Source organism: Heterocephalus glaber, unplaced genomic scaffold (assembly GCF_053883595.1).
Source record: "Heterocephalus glaber isolate CG9 unplaced genomic scaffold, H.glaber_assembly_v1.0 deba00001457, whole genome shotgun sequence".
NCBI classification, from domain to species: domain Eukaryota; kingdom Metazoa; phylum Chordata; class Mammalia; order Rodentia; family Bathyergidae; genus Heterocephalus; species Heterocephalus glaber.
Genome location: NW_028258305.1, coordinates 29290533 through 29315075, shown reverse-complemented (window position 1 = coordinate 29315075; position 24543 = coordinate 29290533). Strand labels below are relative to the sequence as shown.

The 24543-nt window shown below is 34.6% G+C and overlaps 1 protein-coding gene across 11 annotated transcripts in view; it reads right to left on the bottom strand.

Annotated features, from left to right (window-relative positions):
- Positions 1-24543, bottom strand: part of Map4k3 (mitogen-activated protein kinase kinase kinase kinase 3) — a 158357-nt gene that overhangs the window by 67982 nt on the left and 65832 nt on the right. For 10 of the 11 annotated variants that reach the window (XR_002392886.2, XM_013070189.3, XM_004839338.4 and 7 more), the window contains 9 exons: positions 15944-16008; positions 10832-10887; positions 10187-10234; positions 8111-8153; positions 6408-6480; positions 2527-2658; positions 2282-2344; positions 2117-2198; positions 1910-2020 (listed from right to left, as the gene is read on the bottom strand). Coding sequence is in view for 10 of the 11 variants with exons in the window: in XM_013070189.3 (XP_012925643.1) it covers positions 1910-2020; positions 2117-2198; positions 2282-2344; positions 2527-2658; positions 6408-6480; positions 8111-8153; positions 10187-10234; positions 10832-10887; positions 15944-16008 (673 nt within the window). In the remaining variant the exon portion in view is untranslated. Of the gene's footprint in view, positions 1-1909; positions 2021-2116; positions 2199-2281; positions 2345-2526; positions 2659-6407; positions 6481-8110; positions 8154-10186; positions 10235-10808; positions 10888-15943; positions 16011-24543 lie in introns of those variants that run through there. The other variant, XM_087216104.1, reaches the window with a different exon arrangement.

Here is a 24543-nt window from a genome sequence, read left to right as displayed (position 1 = left end):
AGTAGGCAATGGCATGTTAGGCACAGTCTAGTGTAATGCTAAAGAATTTGTTCAAGGGCCAGGGATTTAGCTCAGTGGTTCCACTGCCTGCCTTGCAAGCGCAAGGTCCCAAGTTTGATCCCCTGGTACCAAAAGAAAAAAAAAGAATTTGTGTGCTAATAAGAAAGATTTCACTCCTCTAAAATGATATTTGCTAGAATTTTAAATAAGCAGAATAGATCCTGAAATCATTTATCTGAATCTGAAAAGGTAGACCTACAGAAAGACATCCTTTAGTATTTAATTTCACAAGCACCAGAAGATACATTCTCAAAAATTCAAATTAAGGCTTAATTTCTAAACATGACCATTCTCATTTATTCTCAAGAAACGGCAATGGATATTAGTCATGGAAGCCTGCTATGATGAGTTTGTAATTACACTAATAAATGATATTTTAAAATGTGATAAATTAATCATTGTAGTAAGTGGTATTTAAAGAAACCTTTCATAATGATGGCTTCCAACTTTTTTAAAAAATAATGCTTTACATGTCTTCAGACTAAAATTCTCTCTTTTTTTTTGTTACCAGGGATCGAACTTGGGACCTTGTGCCTGCAAGGCAGGAGGCGGAACCACTGAGCTAAATCCTCAGCTCTAAAATTCTTTTTATTACTTCTTGAAAATATAAAACCCTGCCCTGATATATCATTTTGTATTATTCAAGTTATTACAACTCAAAAGATCTATAATTATTGTATCATTAAATACAGATACAAATAATTTGGAAGGGAGCTAGATGAAAGCATAAAGTTTGGATCAACCAAAGGAAAGATATAGACAATATGATAAACACTAGTTAGCATCATGGTCTTTGGGTGAATTTTGTACCTGAGAAGACATGTGGTGATGTCTGGGGACATTTCTGGTTGTCAGAGCAGGAACTCGATGGGTGTTATTGGCAAATATTGGGAAGAGGCCAGGGATGAAACATCCTACAATGCACAGGGCAGTTCCCCATAAAAAGGACTGTTTGGCCCAAAATGTCACATGTGATGTGTTTGGGAAATTCAATAGAAGGGGGACAAGGAGTATGCCAGTAAAAAGGTGTCTGTATATTGAATTACGGAAAACTTTATAAAAACCTAAGTTTTAAAAAACAGAATTAAGCAAAACAATAAAAAATTTTCTCCCTAGTTTAATTATATAATCAACAAATATTTATGGTAAGTTTTTGTTTCCAAACTCCTCTCTAGACCTTTGACTAAAGGACAGACAGTCCAATTGGAAGAGTCGTATAGATGGCAAGCTGGAACAATGCTGAATTCATAGAAAGGTTCTCTCTGAAGACAATCTGACCATCTTCTTTTCTGAGAGGTTTCACAAATACTCAGGCACCATAATCATTAACTATGCTAGTTATGTTAACTATGCTAACAGAAGTGAGGTTTCCATTAATATCAGTGCCTCTAACATATTAGGCTTATTTTATTCTCTAACAAATATACTGGTTCATTTTTACTTCCAATTAGAGGTTTGGTCATCAAAGTCACTGTTATACTTTCTACCAACCTATAATAATTTAAGAAGTACATTATGAAGGTTCTTTTGAGGAGAAAATAGTAGAAATTCTGTGTATTCTAGCATCTTGTTTAGATGCTTCCCATTTACTTTCCCTTTTACACTGGCTTATTTATTGAGCAACTTCTGAAATAACTGTAGTAATTTTAACAAATAAATTAAAAGATTCTGCCTTTGTCATTTTTAGACAATAGTCATGTATAAATACAGCACTTCCCTAAAGTGAGAGTTAATTCCCCCCCAAGAGTTTTAAAATTTAAACTAGACCTAGAAATTAAAAAATTGATTTACACACACACACACAAACACACACACACACACACACACACACGGTAAAAATAATTCCTACCTCAGGATCATCATCATCAAAATCATGGTAAGTGGAATGATCTGGATTATTCACTTTATCTAGCAGCTCTATTGCTAAAGACCGAGTCAAAGGCTGTGTGACAAAAGGGTGCTATAAAAACAAAATAACAGTGAACACTTATTAGAAATCTGATTAAACAGAATTTTATCTTTCAAAAAGCAAATATATTCAGGGCATAAATAATACCTGTAGCAACTTTTCAGCAGTAGGTCTTTTTTTTGGATTTTTGGTAAGAGCCATTTTCACAAAATGATGAAAACTATTTGACCTAAAAAATTTGGAAATTAGATGTTTTAAATTAACAATTCTTTGGGCTCATCTTATAAAAATAAATAACAAAAAAATACTTACCACTTCATTTTATCCTTTAGTTTAGGAGGCTGAAAATTGCTTTTTGTCATTAGAAATAATGCTCTGAAAAACATAAAATAATTATGTAGCATTTTAATATTTTACTATATAACATGAACTATGCTGCTATTTATCCCCAACTATGGTAAAGCAAGACTAAGATTTATTTATTTATGACATATTATTAGTACTCAAGAAAATTCCCTTAACTTGAAGATAGGATTCTTCAAGCCTGACATACTGACCTCATTGGGTGTAAGTCAAACATGGGCGGCTGAAGCTCAGCAAGTTCTATGGCAGTGATTCCCACTGCCCAGAGATCACACAGCTGGTTGTACCCTCCTTTCCTTTCAACAGCTGCGACTTCTGGAGCCATCCTGAAGAAAATATTCCAGAAAAGAAAAAATTTCTATCTAACATATTTTCTTTTTCCTTTTATACACCCATCAGAGGCACATGGAACTGTCACTATCTAAATTAAGGCTTATTTAGGCCTTGACTTCTGAAAAATATTTAATATTTAAAAAGTCTACTTTTTCCAAGATCTTGACAGCTTGTAAGATTCTCCATGGCAAGCCTCTACTGGTGATTCCTTTGTTACTTCATTTTAATACTACTTACTATAGGGTTTATAAAAACGTACAAGTATAAGAAAGCAACACGCCCAAAATTCATACACCTTCTGATCTCTCTTCCCTATATAAGCAAAATCTATATAGGAATTGTCTCGCTACCTTCTTATATCAATAAATGACACTGTTTTTACTTCACCAAAATTATTCCTTAGACTACTAATAATTTTCACATGAATCTTTAATTTATATTTCATATAACTTTTGGTATTTTTTGTTTTATTATAATGATGAAAAACTAAAAAAGTGTGTTCATTCAGAGGAAAGTTACCAAAATTTTTTAACTTTTTTGTTTCTTTTAGCTCTGCTACAAAAGGACACTCCAGCTGCTACCCTTCAGTCCTTCTAGTCATGCTGTGTGCCTCTTGCAGTGAGCTGGGCTCATCTCTGAGCTTATCTATTTCAGGTGTATTTGCTACTGTACATAGTTTTATTTTTTTCTTTAAATATGGCTTTAATGACTGAACTATTGAATGATTATAAAATGTTTTATTAGTAAACACTTGTGGCACATAACTATCAAATCCATCCTGGGAAGCTGGCGCACGCACACAAACACCCTTAATTTTTTTTTCAACGCCTTCCCCTCTCTTCCCTCCTCCCTCCCTCCATCTCTTGGTTTCCTCCCCTTTTGCAAAAGATCTGTCTTCCTCTTACTAATTAGCTGCCTTTAGTTTGCTCTTTAATTTATTTATACTTTGGGTTTCTCATGTATGACAAACTGTGATATTTAAGTTTGTGTGTCTGATTTATTTTATTAACATTATAGTCTCAAGGTGGATCCATTTTCCAACAAATGATTCAAATTTATCCTTCTTTATAGCAGTGTAGTACTCCACCATGCGCACTTTCCTTGTTCATTCATCTGCTCATGGACATATAGGCTTGGTTCCAAGATTTAGCTATTATGAATTGTGCTGCTATAATGTATGCATTTATCACTATAATACGATGTCTTTGATTCTTCTAGGAAGATATCTAAAAAGGGAATAGCTGGGTCACAGTTTAATTATTATGAAAATTGATTTATTATGAAGGTAAAAAAGTTGTAATAAAAAGTGAAAGTGTTATAAAAATCTGTTAAAGACCAACTTCTACAAACAAACCAAAAAGCCTTAGCAAATTAGGTAAGAATATGGCAACTGTGTAATACTGAGAAGGCAGAAGATTATGATTCTATTGGTGTGACATCTGAGAAAATGGCAACACCACAGAGAAAAATCAGATCTAGAGTCACCACAGGCAAGGAATGAGGGAGAGGATTTACTATAAAGGAACAGAGGGAAATGCTTTTTGATGATTGAAATCTGTTTTATCCTGGTTGCTCAACACTCATAGAAAGTGGTAAAGTTACACTTAATTTATATCCCAATAAACCTGACTAAAAATAATAACAATAAAACAGGAAACGTAGCTGATGCATTGTGAATGTGGCTGGCAAAAGAAAGGCCTTTGTTCTTATATCAAAAATAAGTGCACAGTGAATGGCCTTAAGATAAATACTCAGGGTACAGATGTGTTAATTTTTAGATTTCCCACTTCAGTAGACTATTCTGATGGAGTAACTGCCAACCTCACCTTGAAAGAGAGATTCTATATCATTAAATGTAGGTGGGAAAGACATGATACTGGACAGGAAGAGAGGTACTGGACAGGAAGAGAGGTACTGTACAGTGTTATATTAATTAACTTTATCTACCTCACACTTTCACATGTTTCTGAGATATTTTCCACTCCTGTAAGAATAATGAGATTTTAATCTCTGGAAATGGTGTGGGAGATCAGTCCTCACTAACAAACATGTATTGAGTATGTGTACACATTCAGTGTAGATGCTAGAGATTCACTGAGTTTCTCCAGATGCTTAAAATCAAATTGAGGACATATGGTAGTATTTAAAAATAATGACAGCTCATCAAACCTTTGGTCCTCTCAAAAATCAAACCAAAATAATACAAAGAACACAGAGAAATAACAATATACATCATCTTTGAAAATCCAGGAGATACAATGTATCCAGAACACCCAAAGACTGAAAATAGAATAGTAAATGATGTAGCAAATAGAAGGAAGGGTAAACCTAAGGTGCACAGAGAAAGAACAACTAGCAATCCAATTAGTCTCAAAGAATTCTCAACACATCGACAAGTTAGGATTAAAAGGTAATAAAAGTAAATTGAGGTTGGCCAAAAAACGGGAACAGTACTGTACTTCAAAGTGTCTTCAAAGTAAACTAAAACATAACATTTAAGAGAAGGAAGCCTCCATAATGAAAGAGAGTCTAAAAAGTCAGGGAATTCTTGCAGAAAGCAAACAAAAAAATTTTTTTTTAAGTGAAAGAAAACATAAGACAATGGATTAAGTGGTCCCAGATACAATTAGCGATTTCCAGAAAAAGACAGCAGGGAAAAAAGTATAGCAAAGAAGTTATAAATAATTAAAACAAGATCATTTTCTAGAACTGAAAGACATAAGTCTCTGGGTTAAAAAGTATAAATGCAAAGTACAAATGAATAAAATCTCTGAAGCATTTTGAAGTGCATCATTACAGAACATCACAATACCAGAAATGATTCTAGGGGAAGAGTTACATGCAAAGGAGAAGGTATAATGATAGCACCACACTTCCCACCAGAATCAGAGAGCAGAAGATGCTAGAGCAATACCACAAAAGTTCCAACCTAGAATTCTACACCCACCCAAATTATCAATCAAGTGTACGACTAGATGGACATAATCTGAAAAATTTTACTCCCATTCACCCTTATCTAGAAGGATATTAAAACACGTGTTTCACTAAAAAACACCAAGGCAAAACAGAGTGAATCATGAGAGGAAGACCTACAATCCAGGAAAGGACTTCCCAAACTAAAGATGAAAAACTCCGAATGCAAAAGAGATAGAGAATAATAAACAAATTAGGCTGGAAGAGGGGAGGAGAGGGCTCCAGAAAGGATTAAACTGGGTGGTGGGGGGAGAACTCATAAGTTAAACCAAAGCAAAACCAACTAAACAAAAATCAGGACTGGCAGTCTTAATGGTATAGAAAATTTTTATGGAAGCATCTAAATGCTAAGAAATCTGCATCTGATCTTGCAATCAGCCAAGACATGCCAAAAAGCTTTGACTGAAAGGATACTGTACATAAGGTAATGTTGAAAGATTAATCAGAATACAGAGACAGATTAAAAAACATGTGTAAAAATACATGTGATATGTGTAGGAGCAAGAGTCAGGTTTTCCAGCAAAGCTGGTACATTCCTGAAAACCATACCAAATTTTAAATCTTTCCTGCTTAATGAAATAAGATATGGTAGAATATTTTTTGGCTGTGTAATCTATCCACAAGAATATATGCCTAAATTACTTTGCCAGTTGATGATGATCTTAATGTGGTCCTAAAACTTTTTTCTTCAGTATTTATTTTTTGTTGGAAGTACTGTATCAATTACAAAATGAAAACAAAAATTAAAAATCAATGAAAATACAATTACCAATATGGTGTACCAATGAAAGACTTCCGTTTGGCAATTGTAGCTGTTATCTGTGCAGATACTCCAAAATCAGCTATTAAAAAAAATGAAAAACATTTATAAGACAAGACCAAGTAAAACTTTAATATAATATGAGAAGATGCTTTTAATAATTATTTTCATTAGGTTAACTTTATAGAAATATGGGATGTACTCAAACACCATAAAATTTTTAACTTTGATGGATCTGTATTAAAACATCACCCAAGAAGCCAGTGTGTATTACAACCAAACAGATTCCCATATATCCACATATGAATCAAATGATAACAAAGGTCAAGATCAAATAATTTTGATGAGAAAGAGATAGCTGAGAGAAATCAATACTGCCAGACTTATTAATAATAAAATTTCTAATTTCTAGGACTTGAAATTCAAGAAATATCACTGAAAGAACCTTGGAGTAGTAGTATATTCCATTTACTCTTTGCAAGATCATGACACAACATCAAACATACCAGTAAGTTTGCTGGTAAAACAATGTAACTTGAAAAGACACCCAAACACAACATTTCCCATATATCTTGGCAATATCAACATGAGTCACTATCACGCATTTATTACTATTCTTTAAACTAAGTATGTTGAATTCTAGAATTTTCTAGTGTATTTAATAATGATTTCTAAATCCTTAACTAAGAGACATATATAGTATGTCTAAGCAAAGCACATAAACGTAGCCACAAAACATTAAATTGCTGATAGAATCTGTTCACAGGACTTCAATTTGATAACTGAAAAGAATAGGTCTTACCCTTTCTGCTTTCCCTGTATCTATAAGGCCACTTGGGAAAACTTTATTATATATTGATTATTAGATAAATGTTTTTGATCTGATCAGTCCTATGGTAGGCTATAGTTCAAAGTAGTTTTATTTTTTTCTTTTATTGGTTGAAACTAAGAATTGAACAAAAGGCCTTGCACATGCTAGGCAAATGCTCTACCACTGAACTACATCCCCAGCCCTATTCATATTTTTATAAAATAAACATATATTTTGAATTGATTGATCCTATATAGTTCAAAGTAATTATTTCAAATTTGTTATTAAATATTTCATTTCATGCCCAAGATATGACTTTTTAACAAAACTACTACTCTGAACGTGTTTCCTGTCTTAACCTTTCAAATTTAACCACTGTTTATTTTCAAAATCTATTTTACCATAACTTGAATCAAAAGTTACAAAATGAAAATTAAGTTAATTTGAAACTAAAAATTCAGCACCTAAATTACATTATTATATAAGTGACACAGTATTTTGCTTTTAAAGTTTAAAAGTACAGAATTTTGGCAGTTACTGAATTTTTTTATTTTTAGCTTATTTTTTGTTTACTAGGTAATTTTGTACAGATTTCTTATTAGAAGTCACATTTCTATTTAGGGATGAAAGAATTCCTAAAGGATATTATTTCACAATATCTTTGCAACAAGTCTGTCTTATGTGAAGAACAGATTTTTATCTGTATTTACTAGAAAAGGAATAGGACACTGTATAGATACGGAGAGGTGATATGCCCCATGATGACATTTCTACCTAAAAATATATAGTGTCCTCGGAGAGAGGAAATCTAGTCCTACAAAAAACAAAGCAAACAAAAAAGATAAATTCAATCATATTTGAGAATAGATTTGTATATGTAACAAAATTCTCATTTACTTACCCAATTTCACATGACCATTATCTGTTAATAGAATGTTAGCTCCCTTGAAAGAGAGAACACATTTTAGTCAAAGTAGGTGACAAACATTTTAGCAGACAGGACATATAATAGACTGAATACACATATTTAAAATAATCACAGCCTTACATCTAGAAATACTTAAAATTATGGGCCGGGGATTTAGCTCAGCGGTTCTGCTGCCTGCCTTACAACTGCAAGGACCCGAGTTTGATCCCTGGTACCAAAAAAAAAAAAAAAAGAAAGAAACTATCCATCTATGAATGAACCAACAAATGATTTGAAGTCAGCAGAGATAAGCGTTCTGAAAAAGGGAAAGTAAGGCCACTCTAAGGCAGTGCTATTATATAGAGAGCTCAAGGAGGTGAGAATACAAAACCATACTCAAACCCAGGACAAGAACATTCTAAGAGGGAACAGCAAATACAAAGAGCTAGAGCCAGAATGAGCTCAAATATTATAACAGTTAGTTGAAAGTGGCTGGATCAGAATAAATAAAACTGAGAGGAATGAGGGTTAGCTAAGATTGGAGAGATGCAGGGACCAGATCATACCCAACCTTCTAGGCCAGTGATGGCGAACCTTTCAGATCTTTCAATCATACAAACAGCCTGCTGTGGCAGAGGTTCGTCACTACTGTTCTAGGCTGTGATACAAGCATCAAGACTTTACATTGAGTATATAGGAAACTACTGGCGTATAGGCAGGAGAGCGACAAGATATGATTTTAAAGGATCACTGTGATCATCAGATGGAAAGGTACCTTTAGAACCACTCAAGAAAGGGAGCAGTGAGACGACCCAGAGGGCTATTAAGCAAAGTCCAGATGAGATATAATATAATGGTGGCTGAGACAAGGGTAGAGATAGTATGATAGTCAAATTTTATCTAATCTCAAAGTCTGGTACACTAGTCCTTGCATAGTGAAGTACCAAACTATCCAATCTCAATTCCTGTTAGTCTCATATATTATCTTCTCCTCAAGGATATGATATGGATTTTATGTTCTCTAAAATGGTCTCATATGTTCCAATCTCTATATCATTGTTCATAATTGTTCTTTTTGCTTGGAATGTATGCCAACTTTCATTTTTGACAGAAATCTATCAATACATTCAGGTTATCTAAGTGGCAATAACGTGGAACCTTTCTTCATTTATCAGGATTCATATAAACTCTTCTATCTTTGCATTCCAAAACTTTCCTGTGCCTTCTAACTGCCTATGAAAAACATCTAAAGTAGAGTTCTCATCAGATAATCAGCGAGCCACTGAAATTTCAAGAAAAATTTGAGGGCATGGGTTTAAGTATTTTCTAAAGAATTTATGAATTTCATCAGACACTCAAAGAGCAAGGTAATTCATCGCACCTCCAAAAAAAAGTTAAGCAACTTTATGCTAGAGAAAACTTTGGAAAATAGGAGAGATGTCAGAGGAAGCAATAGAAGATAGGTCAGAGGAAGCATAAACAAGGAAGAAAGGGCAAGAAAATGAAAAAAGGAAATATCTAGATTGGGGAGACGGTAGTATCTTTACAAATGTGCTCAAGAGTCCTGTCACTATACATAGTTCACCACTGAGCTAATGCCATCATGTCCAGAGGACCTGCTCTCCTCTGCTGCTGAAGGAAAGACCATCAGTAAACATCAAGGCTTAATTTATCCATTTTGTTATTTTACTGATAGTTCTTTAAGATTGCCAAAGCTTACTGACACACTTAAAGTATGAAACTTATTAAAAATTGCAATTTGATGAAGCTATGGACCTAATCTTCATTTTACAAATAAATAACTACAAGTAAGCTAATGATAACGGCTATTACAACATTAATCACTGAATGGCAGAATTAAAAAGGTGAATTTTATGGTATATGAATTGTATCTCAACAATGCTACTATAAAAAATTAAACTACTAATAGTATCAGTCATCTTTATTAGAGAAATATATTTCAGATAAAAAATTTATCAAATAGAGTAATCAATATAATCAATAATCAATTGCTCAATTTGATCAGAATATTTAAAGAGTGGCTATTAGTTTAAAAAATATAATGCATACCTTTATATCCCTGTGCATTTTCCCTTTACTGTGAAGATAATATAATCCCTAGAGTTTCAAAAAGAAAAACAAGATTTTATCACATAGAAAAATTAAAGATTTTATGTGATTAACTGAGTAGTAGTCTCCATATTTTATTTATTCCTTACAGAAAATCTGGTAGTAATTAATGTATTTTAAAATGAATATGCTTTAAGACAGTTGAATTGAGAAAATGAGAAAGATCAATGAAGCTCATCTGGAACCACTATTTTTTCTAAGACAATTTTCAGTAAATTCTGCAAATGTTTGAAATTAACTTTTTTTTTTTTTTGAGCTACCAGAAATTGAACCCAGGGCCTCACACATGCTTTGCAAGCACTGTGTCAGAGCTATATCAATTCCCATGACAGCCTTTCTTTAGTATTAAGGGGAATATAAACATATACAACAAAAATCCACAGTGCTTTAATTTTAGATTATATCATCACATTTAGGCTTTATCGTGATTATCGACAAATATAAAAAGTTTATCATACACCTTAAAAATGTATTGTCTTCAAGAGTTTACTAAACTAGAATATTTTACCCTTATTTAACATGTAATGCTCAATAATTAAACATTTAATTTAACAGTTATTACCTTTGAATTAGCATCTAATTTACCTGTAGTGTTTCTCTGCTAACATATGCTATCTGCAGTTCTGAGAGAGGTCCAGTTACTATAAGGGAAGAAAATTTAGTATTAATAAGATTAATCAATGCAAGTTTTCCAGTAAGTGACGGTTTAACACATTCGTCTAAGGAACAGACTCATTATACCTAAAACAATTATATGAAAACGTAAGCTCCAGGCAGAGTTTTTATTTATTTTTGTCTGGTTTAATTACTATTGAATTTCTAGTGTTTAGAACAGTGCCTGGCACAGAAAAGTAGCTCTCTGCTATGGAATGAGTAAATGACTGAAATTAATTATATTTTCATTTTCATCCCTCTCTCACCCAACATCACCTCCTAAATGTTAGAAAAATACCCAAGAGGGTTAGCTAGTTTTCATTGATGTTTAACACATAGTATGGCTAGTATTAATGAATATGTTTTTCCTAAAAGCATCAGCTTTGTAGTTATACAACTAATTTCTGTTCATCATAAAGATTTCAATCAAAGTAAGATCTCTTCCTTATCCAAAATATTACTCAGTTACGAGCAATATCAATGGTTTGGTCTATAATCTATCAGATGATTTTATGCAGGGACATTTTATGAAATATATATGTAGTCCCCAACTTATAAAGGGGTTATTGATAAATATACTGTAAGATGAAAATTGGTTCCTAAATTGAAATTCATTTGCCTAACCTACTGAACATCATAGCTTAGAAACATGGTGTACTGTAGACAATAAGTTTTACTTTTGCAATGGCGTGGCTAAGTGGGAGCTGCGGCTTGCTGCCACTGCCCACCAATGACAGAGTACACTACAGCATAACACTAGCCTGGGAAAGCATCAATACTCAAAATTTAATGTATGTTTTCTACTGAATGTGTCAGCTGAACCACTGTAAGTCAAGGATAATTTGTACCCGAATGTGTGTACCATACATATAATTCTGAAATCTGCCCATTCACTTTATCATGGATCTATCTATCTATCTATCTATCTATCTATCATCTGTATCTTAATTTTATAATATTTGCTTAATATTTCCTGTGTGTACAACTGCTAGTGTTTGAGTATGTGTTCCTCCAAAATTCATGTTAAGCTTAATCTCCAAAGGGATAGTATCGAGGTGGGGCTCTCAGGAAGTGACTAGGTCCATGAGGGCTCTTTTATGACTGGAATTATTCAACACTCTTTCACCATGTGAGGACAACTATATGGCACCATCTCTTAGGAATGACTCTTTATCACACATGGAACCTGCTGGTACCTTGATCTTGGGCTTCTCAGGAAACATCTCAATGGTCTGACTGTGAGAAATAAATTTTTGTTGTTTATAAAGTATCTAGTGTCAAGTATTTGTTATAGCCACAAAAATGAACTAAGACAAAATTTATCTACTAATGAAAAGATTTTTTGGGCCAGGGATTTAGCTCAGTGGTTCCAGCGCCTGCTTTGCAAGTGCAAGGTCCTGAGTTCGATCGCCGGTACCAAAAAACCGCCCCCAAAACCGAAAAAACATTTTTTTCTCTTTTTCACTATTAAATCACTTTAGGATAAAGAAATATATCAGGTGGGAGAGACTAGTCTAGAAATTGAATTAAACTGCAATGATGGAATCTTTGCTAGACAGCTATCTCACATTTACTCAAACTTAAGTTTGTAAACATTTAGTTCTATGGTTGAGTAGCTATGGTATTTTACAATTACGGAAGAGAGAAATCTATTTCACTGAAATTCTTTTCGGAATAGGGGCACACTGAAATGTCTGAAATCATATAATTTCTGTTTTTAAACCCACTCTTACCAAGAGGCCTCCTTGAGATTTCTGTGTCTACAAAACGATAAAATAACCTGAAAGTAACACCTAGGAGAGAAACTTTTAACAAATAAACTTTCAAAGGCCTAGCTAAGTTCACAAACATTAATAAGAGACTTTTCTAGGAGCCAAAATAAAAAGTTAAATAAAAAAACCAGATAAAACTGTGAGAGACCGGCTTAGCTGTCATTAGGAGGTCAGTCTTGGTAACCCCTACCTAGGCACAGAATACAAGGCTCTGGGTCTACAGAGGAAGAGCTAAAATAACGGCCACATAAAACTAGTGCTCTCAAAGGGCTACATCTTCATTAAAACAGTAGGGCAAGCACAGATGATTAGGGGTTTGGGCTGCCATGGCCTGGATCTAAATAGGAAGGAAAATGTCTCCCCTTAGAACTTATTGTCACAGAACTCTTCACTCAGGTTTAGGGTTCAAATGGGTATATACTGGAAACAACGAAGTCACCTAGGTTGGGGGGTTGGGGATGGGGAGACAACTCTGAAAGGTCATACCCTCAAAAGCCAATCCCCACTGGAAAGTATCACTAAAGAGGATCTCAAGTCCAAAACTGTAAATTAAGAAAACAATTTACCATATAATAGAATGTGTAAAGTTGTTACAGGATATTATTAAAAGGAAAAAAAAAGTTCAATGGAAAAATAGTAAAAACACCCTATTATGCTAGATCAATAAAAGGTTCTATGTTAATTCTTCAAAGAAAAAGTAAAAGTGAGTAAGTAGAGGAAAAAAGGGAGAAAGAGGAGTTTATGGGGAAAAATTAATTTCAAAAGGTGCCCTCTGCCAATGGTAGTTAAAAATATGCCCACAGATTCTTTGATATTTCTCCCTTCAAGAGTTGGAACTTAATTCTTTTCCTGAGCATGAGCTGTATTTATATGACTTCCTTCTAAATAAGAGAATGTAAAGAAAAGAATATGGCAGAAGTGACAGTATCTAACTTCTGAGATTACCTAGGAAAAGGCTTTGTAGTTTTCTCCTTGGTCTCTCTGGAATCACTTGCTCTGGGGGATGCCAGCTGCCCTATCATGAAGACTTTCAAGTTTTCCTAAGGCAAGATCTACATGGTAAGGAACCTCCTGCCAACAGCCATTAAAGACCAGAAGCCTGTGCCAACAGCTGTGTAAGCAGGCCATCTTTATAGTAAATTCTCTAGCCCTAGTCAATCTCACAAGGGACCACGAGTCAGAATCACCCAGTAAAGCTATTGTTGAATCCTGACCCTCAGAAACTGTGAGATAATAAATGTCATATATACACCAATAGATAATGGGAATACTTTATCTTTTCAAGAATATTTAAAAATTTATAAAATCATATGGAGTAGGTGATGGGATTTGAGGGCCATAAAACAGAAAAATGGTTTAGTGATATTTTAGAATGGGAAAAAATGATTGTACCACAAATAATGGACATTTTTGGGCCAGGGATTTAGCTCAGTGGCACTGCACTTGCCTTGCAAGTGCAAGGTCCCGAGTTCGATTCCCGGTATCAGGAGGATAAAAAAAAAGGACATTTTTGGCAACTTTTGCATGAGATCAAAATGTAATTTTTTTTCTACGTGTGAAACAAAACAATGCAAAAACCTCATAAGCAACAGGTTCTTAGAAAGGAAGAGCTTCTCTTTCACCAAATAAAGAAATCCAGGATATTACACTACTTCTCACATAACTGATAGCTTAAGAATAAGATGGGAGAGAGGAGATGTGGACAGAAAGAACGGGGGGAACATGTCTTCCTATACACGACCTTGTAAGGAAGTAGTATACACTGGTATGAGGAAGATTACATCCTGGAAATCTGGGTGCAGCTAAAAGAACAAACATGGAGGAAGCTAAGACTTGGGGTTTTATATCAGCATGTAAATCCCCAGCACTCATGCTTGAGAACATCCAGGGTACCACAAACTGTCATTTCTTCCACTGATCCAGTTGCTGATCAGTGTAACTATGAGATATGGACAACATGTAATGTGTACCTAACTGTAATTATGGAAGAGAGATTAAAGGGACTAGGGGGAGAAAATACTTAGAGATAATAACGATGTCCTTAGAAAAGAAATAATTTCACAAAGCAGAAATGTCCTCATGCTTTTCTACTTGGCTTCCAGGGCTCCCCAATCGGAGCCCAGTGCCCAGACCAACAGGAGCAATCTCCGGGCTCTGTACTTTCATGCCACTGTACTGTTGTGTTATCCCTTAGAATGCACTTCCTCATCTTTCTACTCAAAGTGGTCCTATCTTTTCTTTTTTTTTTTTTTTTGGTACCGAGGATTGAACTCGAGTTCCTGCACTTGTACAGCAGGCGGCGAAACCACCGAGCTAAATCCCCGACCCAGTGTTCCTATCTTTTAAACACCAACTTAAGGCCCACTTTCCTCATTAAGCCTCCTAAAATGATTCTAGAAAATAAAAATCCATCATTTCCTTTTTCCCATTTCAACTGTAGTTGTACACTAAAACACTGCAAAAGAAAGAGACAGAAAGAAGCCCATTATCATGTCAATCTGTTAAGTAAAAGCTATACCAAGAATATACAGTGAAAAAAAAGAACATATAAACAGTAAAGTTTCTTTCCAAATGGTCTTTCACCATCTGTTTTACTATAATCAACCCCTAAAATTACTTAACAGGGCCCACACTGGAAAACATAACCTTTATTATGTATTTAAAAAAAAACTGTTTTCTAAAATATTTTCTCAGAAAATTGATTTCTTGAGTTAAGACATTATTTTATTTTACAGTGCTCAAAAAGGACACCTCCAGAAAAAGTCTACTCAGCAGTATGTGACAATAATCCACTAGCAGATCCAGGAAAGAATAGGAAGAGAAAAAGAAAGAAAATGCTATTTACTTTACAAGTCTCCTTTATATACCACTGAATCCCACTGAAAAATTACTTAGTCACAAACTGAATAAACATTTAATTGATGCTACTTGAATATATGAGAGCAAAATCAATTATTTTTGCATTATCATTACTCATTTACCAGCTGCACAGTATCTTGGCTTAGTATCTACCTAAAGATCTTTCCATTTCTATAAGGCCTGAGTTTGAAATTTTGAACAAACTACATTGTACCTTTTTCAGAATTAGCAAATAATCCAACTACACACAACTTTTCAACTTTATAAAGAAAATACTCCTTTCATACAAATGTATTTCAAATATCTTTATGTATCCAAACACAATGATAAAACTTTGCTTTCGTTTCTTAAAACAATGTTAATGTTTGAATATAATTCTACTTAATCCCTATAAAAATGTAACACGTCTTACCATGATAAATATCTTGTAAAGAACCACCTCCACAAAACTCCATGCAAATCCAAAGTTTATCTCGCCTATGAAAAGAAAATATGTACATATTATATCTTCATGATTAAAATTCTGTTTGAGGTATTAAGTCTCTTAAGGCTGTGTGCTCGAACCCTGAAAAACCACATGAAAGTAGTGTGCTGTCTTAAAAGAAGCTAATTAATCTCAAAGAGTAAATGGCAATATAATACACTGGTATAATTCAACCTAAGGTTTTAATGCTTAAAATGCAGCATTCGTAGGACAGTTATCATCAGACACATACAAATAATGAACAGACTTCCCTTTAGTTAAAAACCTTTCCATCCTCAGTTTATCCATCTACCCAGATTCATCACAGAAAATGGCAACTTGTCTCTAAGTATATCACTTTGACAGCACTCTCATCAACAACAGACAAAATGTAAATGTGACTCTTATCTTCCCAAAATAATCTATTAAAATTGATCAGTTATTTTCAGATAGCATTTCTCTCACACCCATTCTAAGATACTGTAATCATATAGTATTAGGAGAAATACTTAGTGCAATGATTCATATATCTTATTTCTCTGTTCATTCCTTTGTATGATCATTCATTATTTTATCTATTAAAATTCTCCAGAAAATATACCATTCTCAGAGTCAGAGATGGAACAGAAAGTCTCTGAACTCAGCAAGCTCTGTCTAATGCAGAAGAAAGCTTCTGTTTTATTAACATCGGTCTCCTTCACCACTGCCTTCATAGTACTTAGATGAATATTCAGCAAATGGGTACTTGTTCCATAAGAGAATGGATACATGCATATCTAAGGAATAAACAAATCAATTTTATCAGGGTACAGCAAAACATGGCTAGTGGATCAAATCTGGTCTCCTGATTTTGTACAGCTCTGGAATTAGGAATCCTTTTCATATTTTAAATGACTGCCAGAAGAATATATATTTTTTTTGATAAGAATACTTCTTGACATGTGACAATTATATGAAATTCTAATTTTAGTGTCCATAAATACTTTTACTGGAATATAGTCACACAGGTTCATTTATGAACTGTCTAAACTATTTTCACACCAAAACAGCAGAGATGAGTACTTGTGACAGAAACAACCTAGCCCACAAAGCCTAAAATATTTACTACATGGCTCTTTATAGAAAACATACGCCAAACTTTCAATTAGATTCTAACTTTGATTCATGCATAATTCGAGCATGTATAAGGTACTGTGAGAAACAAAAGATGAAAATACTTAGGAAAATCAAGGGAAAGTCTTTCAAAAGACATAACATTTGAATTGGGTCTTGAAGTTAAAGCAGGAATTCACCAGGGAGAGGCAGGACCATGCAATAGAATGGAAACTTGAAAGACGACCCCATGTTTGAGACTAGCTAATTTAGTGTGGGCTAAACAAAGGTCGCCAGCTTCCTGAAAGGACAATGGTCAGAAATAAAGCTAGGAAAGGCTGAGGTCACACTATGAAAAGACGTGTGATTTGAAGACACCTCATCTAGATGACTTCTCATTTGTCAATGTCTCTCTGAAAATGTGGCATTCAGAATCAAGCATTATCTGAGAGCTGCTTAAACAGTGCATTACATGTAGAGCTGGTGGTATCAAGAGTGGGTCACATGTGGTGACAGTGAGTGGATTAGCTGATCTAAGAGGTGACCTGACTCGACTGTGTGGTAGACCATGCAGCATACAGCAGAAACACAAGCTGTCAGAGTGCTATGGTCAGCTAACCTTACCTGAAAATACGGAGTGGAGAGGTACCACAGTTCTGGAAGAGAAAGCTGAAGAGTGAAGCCTCCCCAAAAGAAATATGAGGCCATTTAAGATCTACAGTTCACAGGTGGACCACATTCAAATGAAACAGGCATAATAGATGACATGAAAATTTCTGTTGTAATTTCTAATATGCTAAATATCAACAGATGCAACCCACAGAAGTATGAGCCAGGTGCCTAGTGGTCTAGTTTTAAGAATTCTCAGAATGGATGTCTGGGGCTGCCAGATGTCTAATTTTATCTAAAACGAGGAAAGCACTTACAACTAGTGGTTGCTATACTAAGAAAGTAAATCCCCCAGAGAATCTAACACTCACCTTTATTTGAACACCATTTCTATCAACTTGACTGAAAGGGTATCATCAATTTCTTAGAAACTACATCAAACTGCTAGTTTACAGTTTGTAGTTAACTAAAAATATTTTTCATATACACAGCAGTCAAATCAGTTTTCTCTCCAGCATCACATATACATATCTGTTTCACTAAAACTAAGTGAAAGACCTGATTTTATTTGTTAAATCTCATCCTTAAAAAAAAGAATTAAGAGTCGGAGATTTAGCTCAGTGGTTCTGCTGCCTGCCTCGCAAGCACAAGGTCCTGAGTTCGATCCCCGGTACCAAAAAAAAAGAATTAGAAATTTTGACTTATGGCCCTTTACTTCTTCCATGCATCTTATGATATCAGTGTATCATTTCAACATGCTACAGCAAAGACAGTGTGACAGTGATTGCATTAGGTTTGATCCATAACCTAGGGGCAGTGAGCTAATATTTTTAAGTGTGGTAATTGGACCTCCCCCATGCATATACACACTCCAGAAGTAGCTGGTAGGCATCTGAAAGAGTCTAATCATGAACATACCCTCCAGAGGGAGCAACTACAAGGGCTTGGCTTATAACTATTTTAATTTGAATCACAATTTACTAATGAGTTTAAGTAATGGCAAAAATATTCTTTTTTTTTTTGTACCAGGAATTGAACTCCGGACCTTGCGCTTGGTAGGCAGGAGTGGTGCCACTGAACTACATCCCTAGCCTTGGCAGAAATATTCTTTACTGGTGACATGAATAAAGCTCAACTATATAGATTACTTCCTCTCTGGCAAGTCCATCAGCCAATATTCTTCGGAATAACTCATGCTCCAATTTTGTATCTGGAATACAGGATTCCACTTCTGCTCTCTTTAGCTGAATCCTTCCTCTATAATAGTGGTCCTCAAACTATGTATGGTTTGGGCTACTCTGAGACCCTTTCAGGGGTAAGCTAAGGTCAAGACTATTTTCATAGTAACACTATGAAACCATCTGCCCTTTGTACTCTCTTTTCTTTCTCTCTTGAGAGCACAGGGGAGTTTTATGGAACCAGCTCAGGTTGATAATGTCATCCCTGACAGTTACTGTAACATGTGCTTATACAGTCATGAGTTTTTTCTCATATGGTAAAATCAGTAGATATAACTCTCACAAACAGAAGTTCTTTGGGCTACTTAGTAACTTTCTTTTGAGACAGGGTCTCACTATGTCATTCAGGCTGGCCTCAAACTCATGGTGATCCTTCTGCCTCCACCTTCCCAGTGCTGGGATAAGCATGTGCCACTATGCTTGGCTGCTACTTAATAATTTTTAAGAGAGTGAAATAAAAGAGGTTGTAATGCCAAAATATTTGCGAACCATTTACTGCTCTAAAATATTTTCACACGTAGTGAGTCTTCCAGGTAAATACATGTTCCATGTGCTTAAGAAACAGGCAGCTGAGACTACAAACATCCTACAAAAACAAGTTAAATGACTGTTTCAGAGTCTGCTCAGGAAATGAAATTATATGTAAGTTTCTTAGTATAGGACCTGGAATATAGCATAATAAATGTTAAACATTTCCACTGCTTCTGCTAGAAATTATCTTTATACTATACTTGTATGTGTCATATTAAATTCCTCCAGGAACTTGATGAATGTGTAAATAACACCATCTTTTTCTTTTTTTAATCTAAAAATTTTTAGTTTTATTTTTAACCTTTTCTTTTTAAAAAATAAGAAACAGAAGCAAAATGGGATTGATTTGACATAACTTTTCACTAAAGTCATGCTAATCACCACTCCTTCTAAGTGTTTGTCTTATTAATATCTTCTCCTAAATGCTGACTAGGAATGAGGACTGGCATCCAGTTTAATTGTCTGTATTTTCTATAAATCACTTCTTCCCCTTCTTTGCAAATTGGTTGTTGCTGATCTCTAATCTTTGACATCTTTCCTATTTGTCAAAAGACATTCAACAACAGTGGATAACAATCCCATTTGCTAAATTTTCAGTATAATTTATATAAATCTAAAAGCTTAAATCATTTAAAGTATCTAGCTGCTCTGTAATTATCTCGTTTGATCTATGCTTCAGTTCCATCTTAATGTTTCCATACCTTTACAGTTTGAAAACAATTCTCCTTGGCAGGGAAAATGAACAGAGAACTCTTCCATTTCTTATTCACTATTACAATGTCTTCTACTTCAATTAGTCTCTTCCTTTTCTCCCTTTGTTGAAGTACGTAATTTTCTATTCATTCTATCTAAAATGACTTTTCAGTGTAGAAGCAGAAAAAAAAAACCCGGACTAAATAAATTAATACTTTACTTTTTAAGGAGCCTAAAATACTTTAACTTTATAATGTTCTACTTGGTTAAAGTCTAGTATTACCAAAAATACTTGAATAGTCAGAATCTATTAGAAGAATGATCCATGTTCCATGAATGTCTCTACTGTGATGATAAATCTCTCTTAGCTTTTGGTCATTCACTAAGTCTAATAGGAAAGGACTTGAGCAATCACCCAATTTTAAGCAGGCCAACAAACTATAAAATCTCTTCCCCTAGGCTTCTGATTTGGAACAAAATTAACCACTAAGGTAAATGTTCAATGTGTTAGTATTAATTTCCTGACCCAACAAATCCTTAAAATTATTTTTTCTTATTTTGTAAAATTTTCTATCTTACAAGGAATGGAAAAATAAAGTAAGACTTTCCAGCTTGATATTTACTAGTACTCAGGAACCAAAATTCTAAGAGCTATGCACTGATGTGAAAGCCTTATTGCTGAAGCACACTGAATACAAATAGTGCCTTAACTGTAATCTTTATCCTCATATCTAAGTATTCAAAAAGGTATTTATTAACATGTTTCAATTAAGATCCTGTTGTAACTATAAATAAAAGATTTACCAAAAAAAAAAAAGATCTTGTGTCCCTTCCCAGCCCTGTCTCTGCCTCTAGAAAAAAATTTTCCAATTTTTCCAATTCTCCAGAGATCACCATCCCTTTCCTGAATTATTATAATAAATGTACTACAATAAATTTAACTGAACTCCTTGACTCAATCACCCACACCCCAAGTGCATCCTCCACAGAACATATTACCTCTCTTTAATCTTAATCCCTATAGGTCTACTTAAGGCATCAAAGGTTCCTTTTCGCCTGTATCTCTATAGTCTTACCTACCTCAACTACACTCTTACACTCTAATATGAGACATTAGATTTTTCCTGAATATTTCATGGGAAATATTTTCATGCATGCATTCTTTGCCAAAAATTGTGACCTACACACATAAATGTCTACTAATCTTTTACCAGTTTTTGGGAAATGCTTCATTCATAGAACATTCTGATGCCTCTACTTTATCAAATCACAATTTCTACCATCGTCAGCACTTCTGGTCCTTATATCAAAATTATTTTTACAGGTAGCATGTTATGTTGTAATTATTTACTCATGTCTCTCTCCTAGATTACAAGCTGCTTAAAGGCAAGGACTTGGTTTTATCTAACTTTATATCTCCAGAAATCAAGGCAGCATTCTATAAACTAAGAAATAATGTTAAAACACTTTAGAACTGGTGGTATAATGATAATATAATGATACACATGATGATGATTTATAAATACATTATTATGATGAGACAACTTATGCTCAACTAAACCAGTACTCTATTTCAAAGATTTGGAATACCTGATCTATATAAAATTGCTTTTACTTTATGGATCTGATTTACCAGTGTATCTTTTAAAGACTTTTTGTTGGTTTTCAAGTTGTGCTTTAAGAGTTTAAATTTGAGAGGAATGTGACAGTTTTCTTAGCCTATTCCTAAAAATATACAGGGCTAAGAACACTTAGAAGGAGCAAGAAATTAAAAGTCTTCCTTACCTAAAAAGAAATAACTAAGATTCAATGGGAATAAATACTAGGTCTATGATAACTGTAACACAAATGTACATTACATATATACATTAGGTGACTACCTACTTTAAAATTTATATCTCCAGAGAAAGCTCTGTCCTATCTAGTGTTTTCTTCCCTGTTGACTCTCTCCACCACCCACCCCTTTTGTTTTATAGGAGCTCAGTCTCAGAATCTCTTCTAGAAGTGAACTTAGTGGCACATGCCTGTAATCCTGACACTCTGGAAGGCTGAGACCAGAGGATCACAAGTTTAAGCCCAGCCTGGGCAATTTAGTGACTCAGCAAGACCCTGTCTCAAAATAAAAAAATCAGCTTGGGATGGAACCAAGAGTGAAGATCCTAAGCTCAATCCTCAGGACCCTTCCATACACAAGCACAGCTACTCTGCTATAAAATAGCCTTCTGGAATTTAATTATAATGATCAACTAGGAAAATTTATAGGGTAACAGATTCCCTGAGGGACAAGTTTGTCAATGTTAAATTACATTTGCCCACTTTCCTCATATTTTTGTATAAATCTGTTATTACATGCTGTAGTCACAACATAGGAAAAAAAAAGTGGTGGTGAAGAGTATGTATTTTAGGGGGTTTGTACCAAGCTCAAACAAACAAGCTCCTCACCCTTTGTAAAATCATTTGGTAATGAGAAAGAATCCAGGCAGTCATATTCCTTCTGAGACTAAATCTGGCCTTCCTGGACTAAGGAATATGGTACATCAAAAAGACATCAGGCTAGGTATCTCAGAGCCAGGCTTAAGTCCCAGTGCTAACAACGAGCAGTTGAACAGCCCAAAGAAGTCATTTATCCAGCACTTCATTTTCTCATCTGTAAAGAGATGGGCTCTTTGACAAGATCTTGCAGTCCTTTCCAGCTCTGATGTCCAACATGCCTAATCATTAAGCATTCCATATTGCAAATTTAGATGAGACTGCACTTCAATTAGGGAGTAAGAGAAGAACCTCTATAGAAGAAAGGAGCTACACAAAAGGAAGATTAATTACTCCTCTCTCTACCACTTGCTCTCGTAATTTTCAACAGCAATGCCACTTACAGAGTGGAATCATCTATTTAAACCAGTATTTCCCAATCTTAGATTATTTTACAAGAGTAAAAAGAACATATTTCTACTGAAAAAAATGACCCTAACTTCATCTGTTTTACTTTGGTTTCTTTGTATTCTTCCCCCGACCCACCCCAGTATCGGGGATCGAACTCAGGACCTTGTTTGCAAGGTAGGCATGGTATCACTGAATCCCTGGCCCCTCTTTATATTCTTTATACTTGGATAAAAATAGAATGAAAGCAAAATTTGAGATTAAGCCTTCTCAAGCATTTTATTTGTAAAATGGAAATAACATCTACTATAGAATTATTTTGCTAATAGTGTTACTGAAAGAGCAAATGAGGTACTACTATGATGGTACTTAAAAAAAAACCCAGAAGAGTTGTGCTGGAAGATTCAGACCATGTTTAAGAAACACTCTTAGATCAATGACCCTGGGGAAACACAAAATCTTTCTTTTAACCTTAAGCTAGGCACAGTGGTATATGTCTGTAACCCCAGCTACTTGGGAGGCTAAAGCAGGAGGGTCACAAGTTTGAGGCAAGCCTGGGTGACTTAGCAAGATGCTGTCTCAAAATTTAAAAATAAAAATAAAAAATAAATAAAAAAGAACTAGGTATGTACCTCAGTGTGAAGGCCCTGGGTTCAATCCCCAGTACCACAAAAATGGCATTACAAAAACCCTCTCTTTGAAAGGCCAGCCCATGCCTAGGATGAAAAACTTTGTAATGCTTCCCCAATTAAATCTAGGTAGGTCATCTTATTAGAATCAACAGCAGTAAAATAAACTGTTTTGAAGCGGTGATTTTATCTATGTTGGCAGGAATCGATTATTTGCACTAAAACTTAAATGATTTTAAAAGACTATTTCTCTGAGCTAACAGAGTTAACAGCCCAGGCTCTGTCTGCTCCTTAATATACAAACTAATAGGTTGCTGTTTGAACACTCACCATGAAAGCAATATAAAATTGGCTGTTAACTCATTCAAAATGTTTAACACTGACTTATTCCTATGTGAAAAGGGTTAACAAATTCCCTCAAGTATTCAATAAATCTACTCCTATCTTTGGCTTATCACAAACTGGAAAGAGGGCAAATTTCCCCACTTTTTTTTTTGGTACTGGGGATGGAACCTGGGACCTTGCACTTGGGAGGCAGGCAGCAGCATCACTGAGCTAAATCCCTGGCCCCCCGCCCCCACTCTTTTATCTGTAAGAAGAGGAACAGTGTGTTTTGTACTAGGGTCGTGTGAAAATGGGAACTTGAAATTACATCTTTATATTGCTACAGTATACTGGATCTAAACTGAAAGAGGTTTTGTTTTTGTTTGTAATACATTCTCTAGTCTTCCAAAACTGAAAAACAAGTGGGTCACAGTGTTAAGACACAACTGTATACAGAAGTGAACGGAAAAACGAGAGGTTTTTTTTGGAGACAGGGTCTCACTAATGTAGTCCAGACTGGCCTTGAGCTCAGTATGTAGTCCAGGCTGGCCTCCAA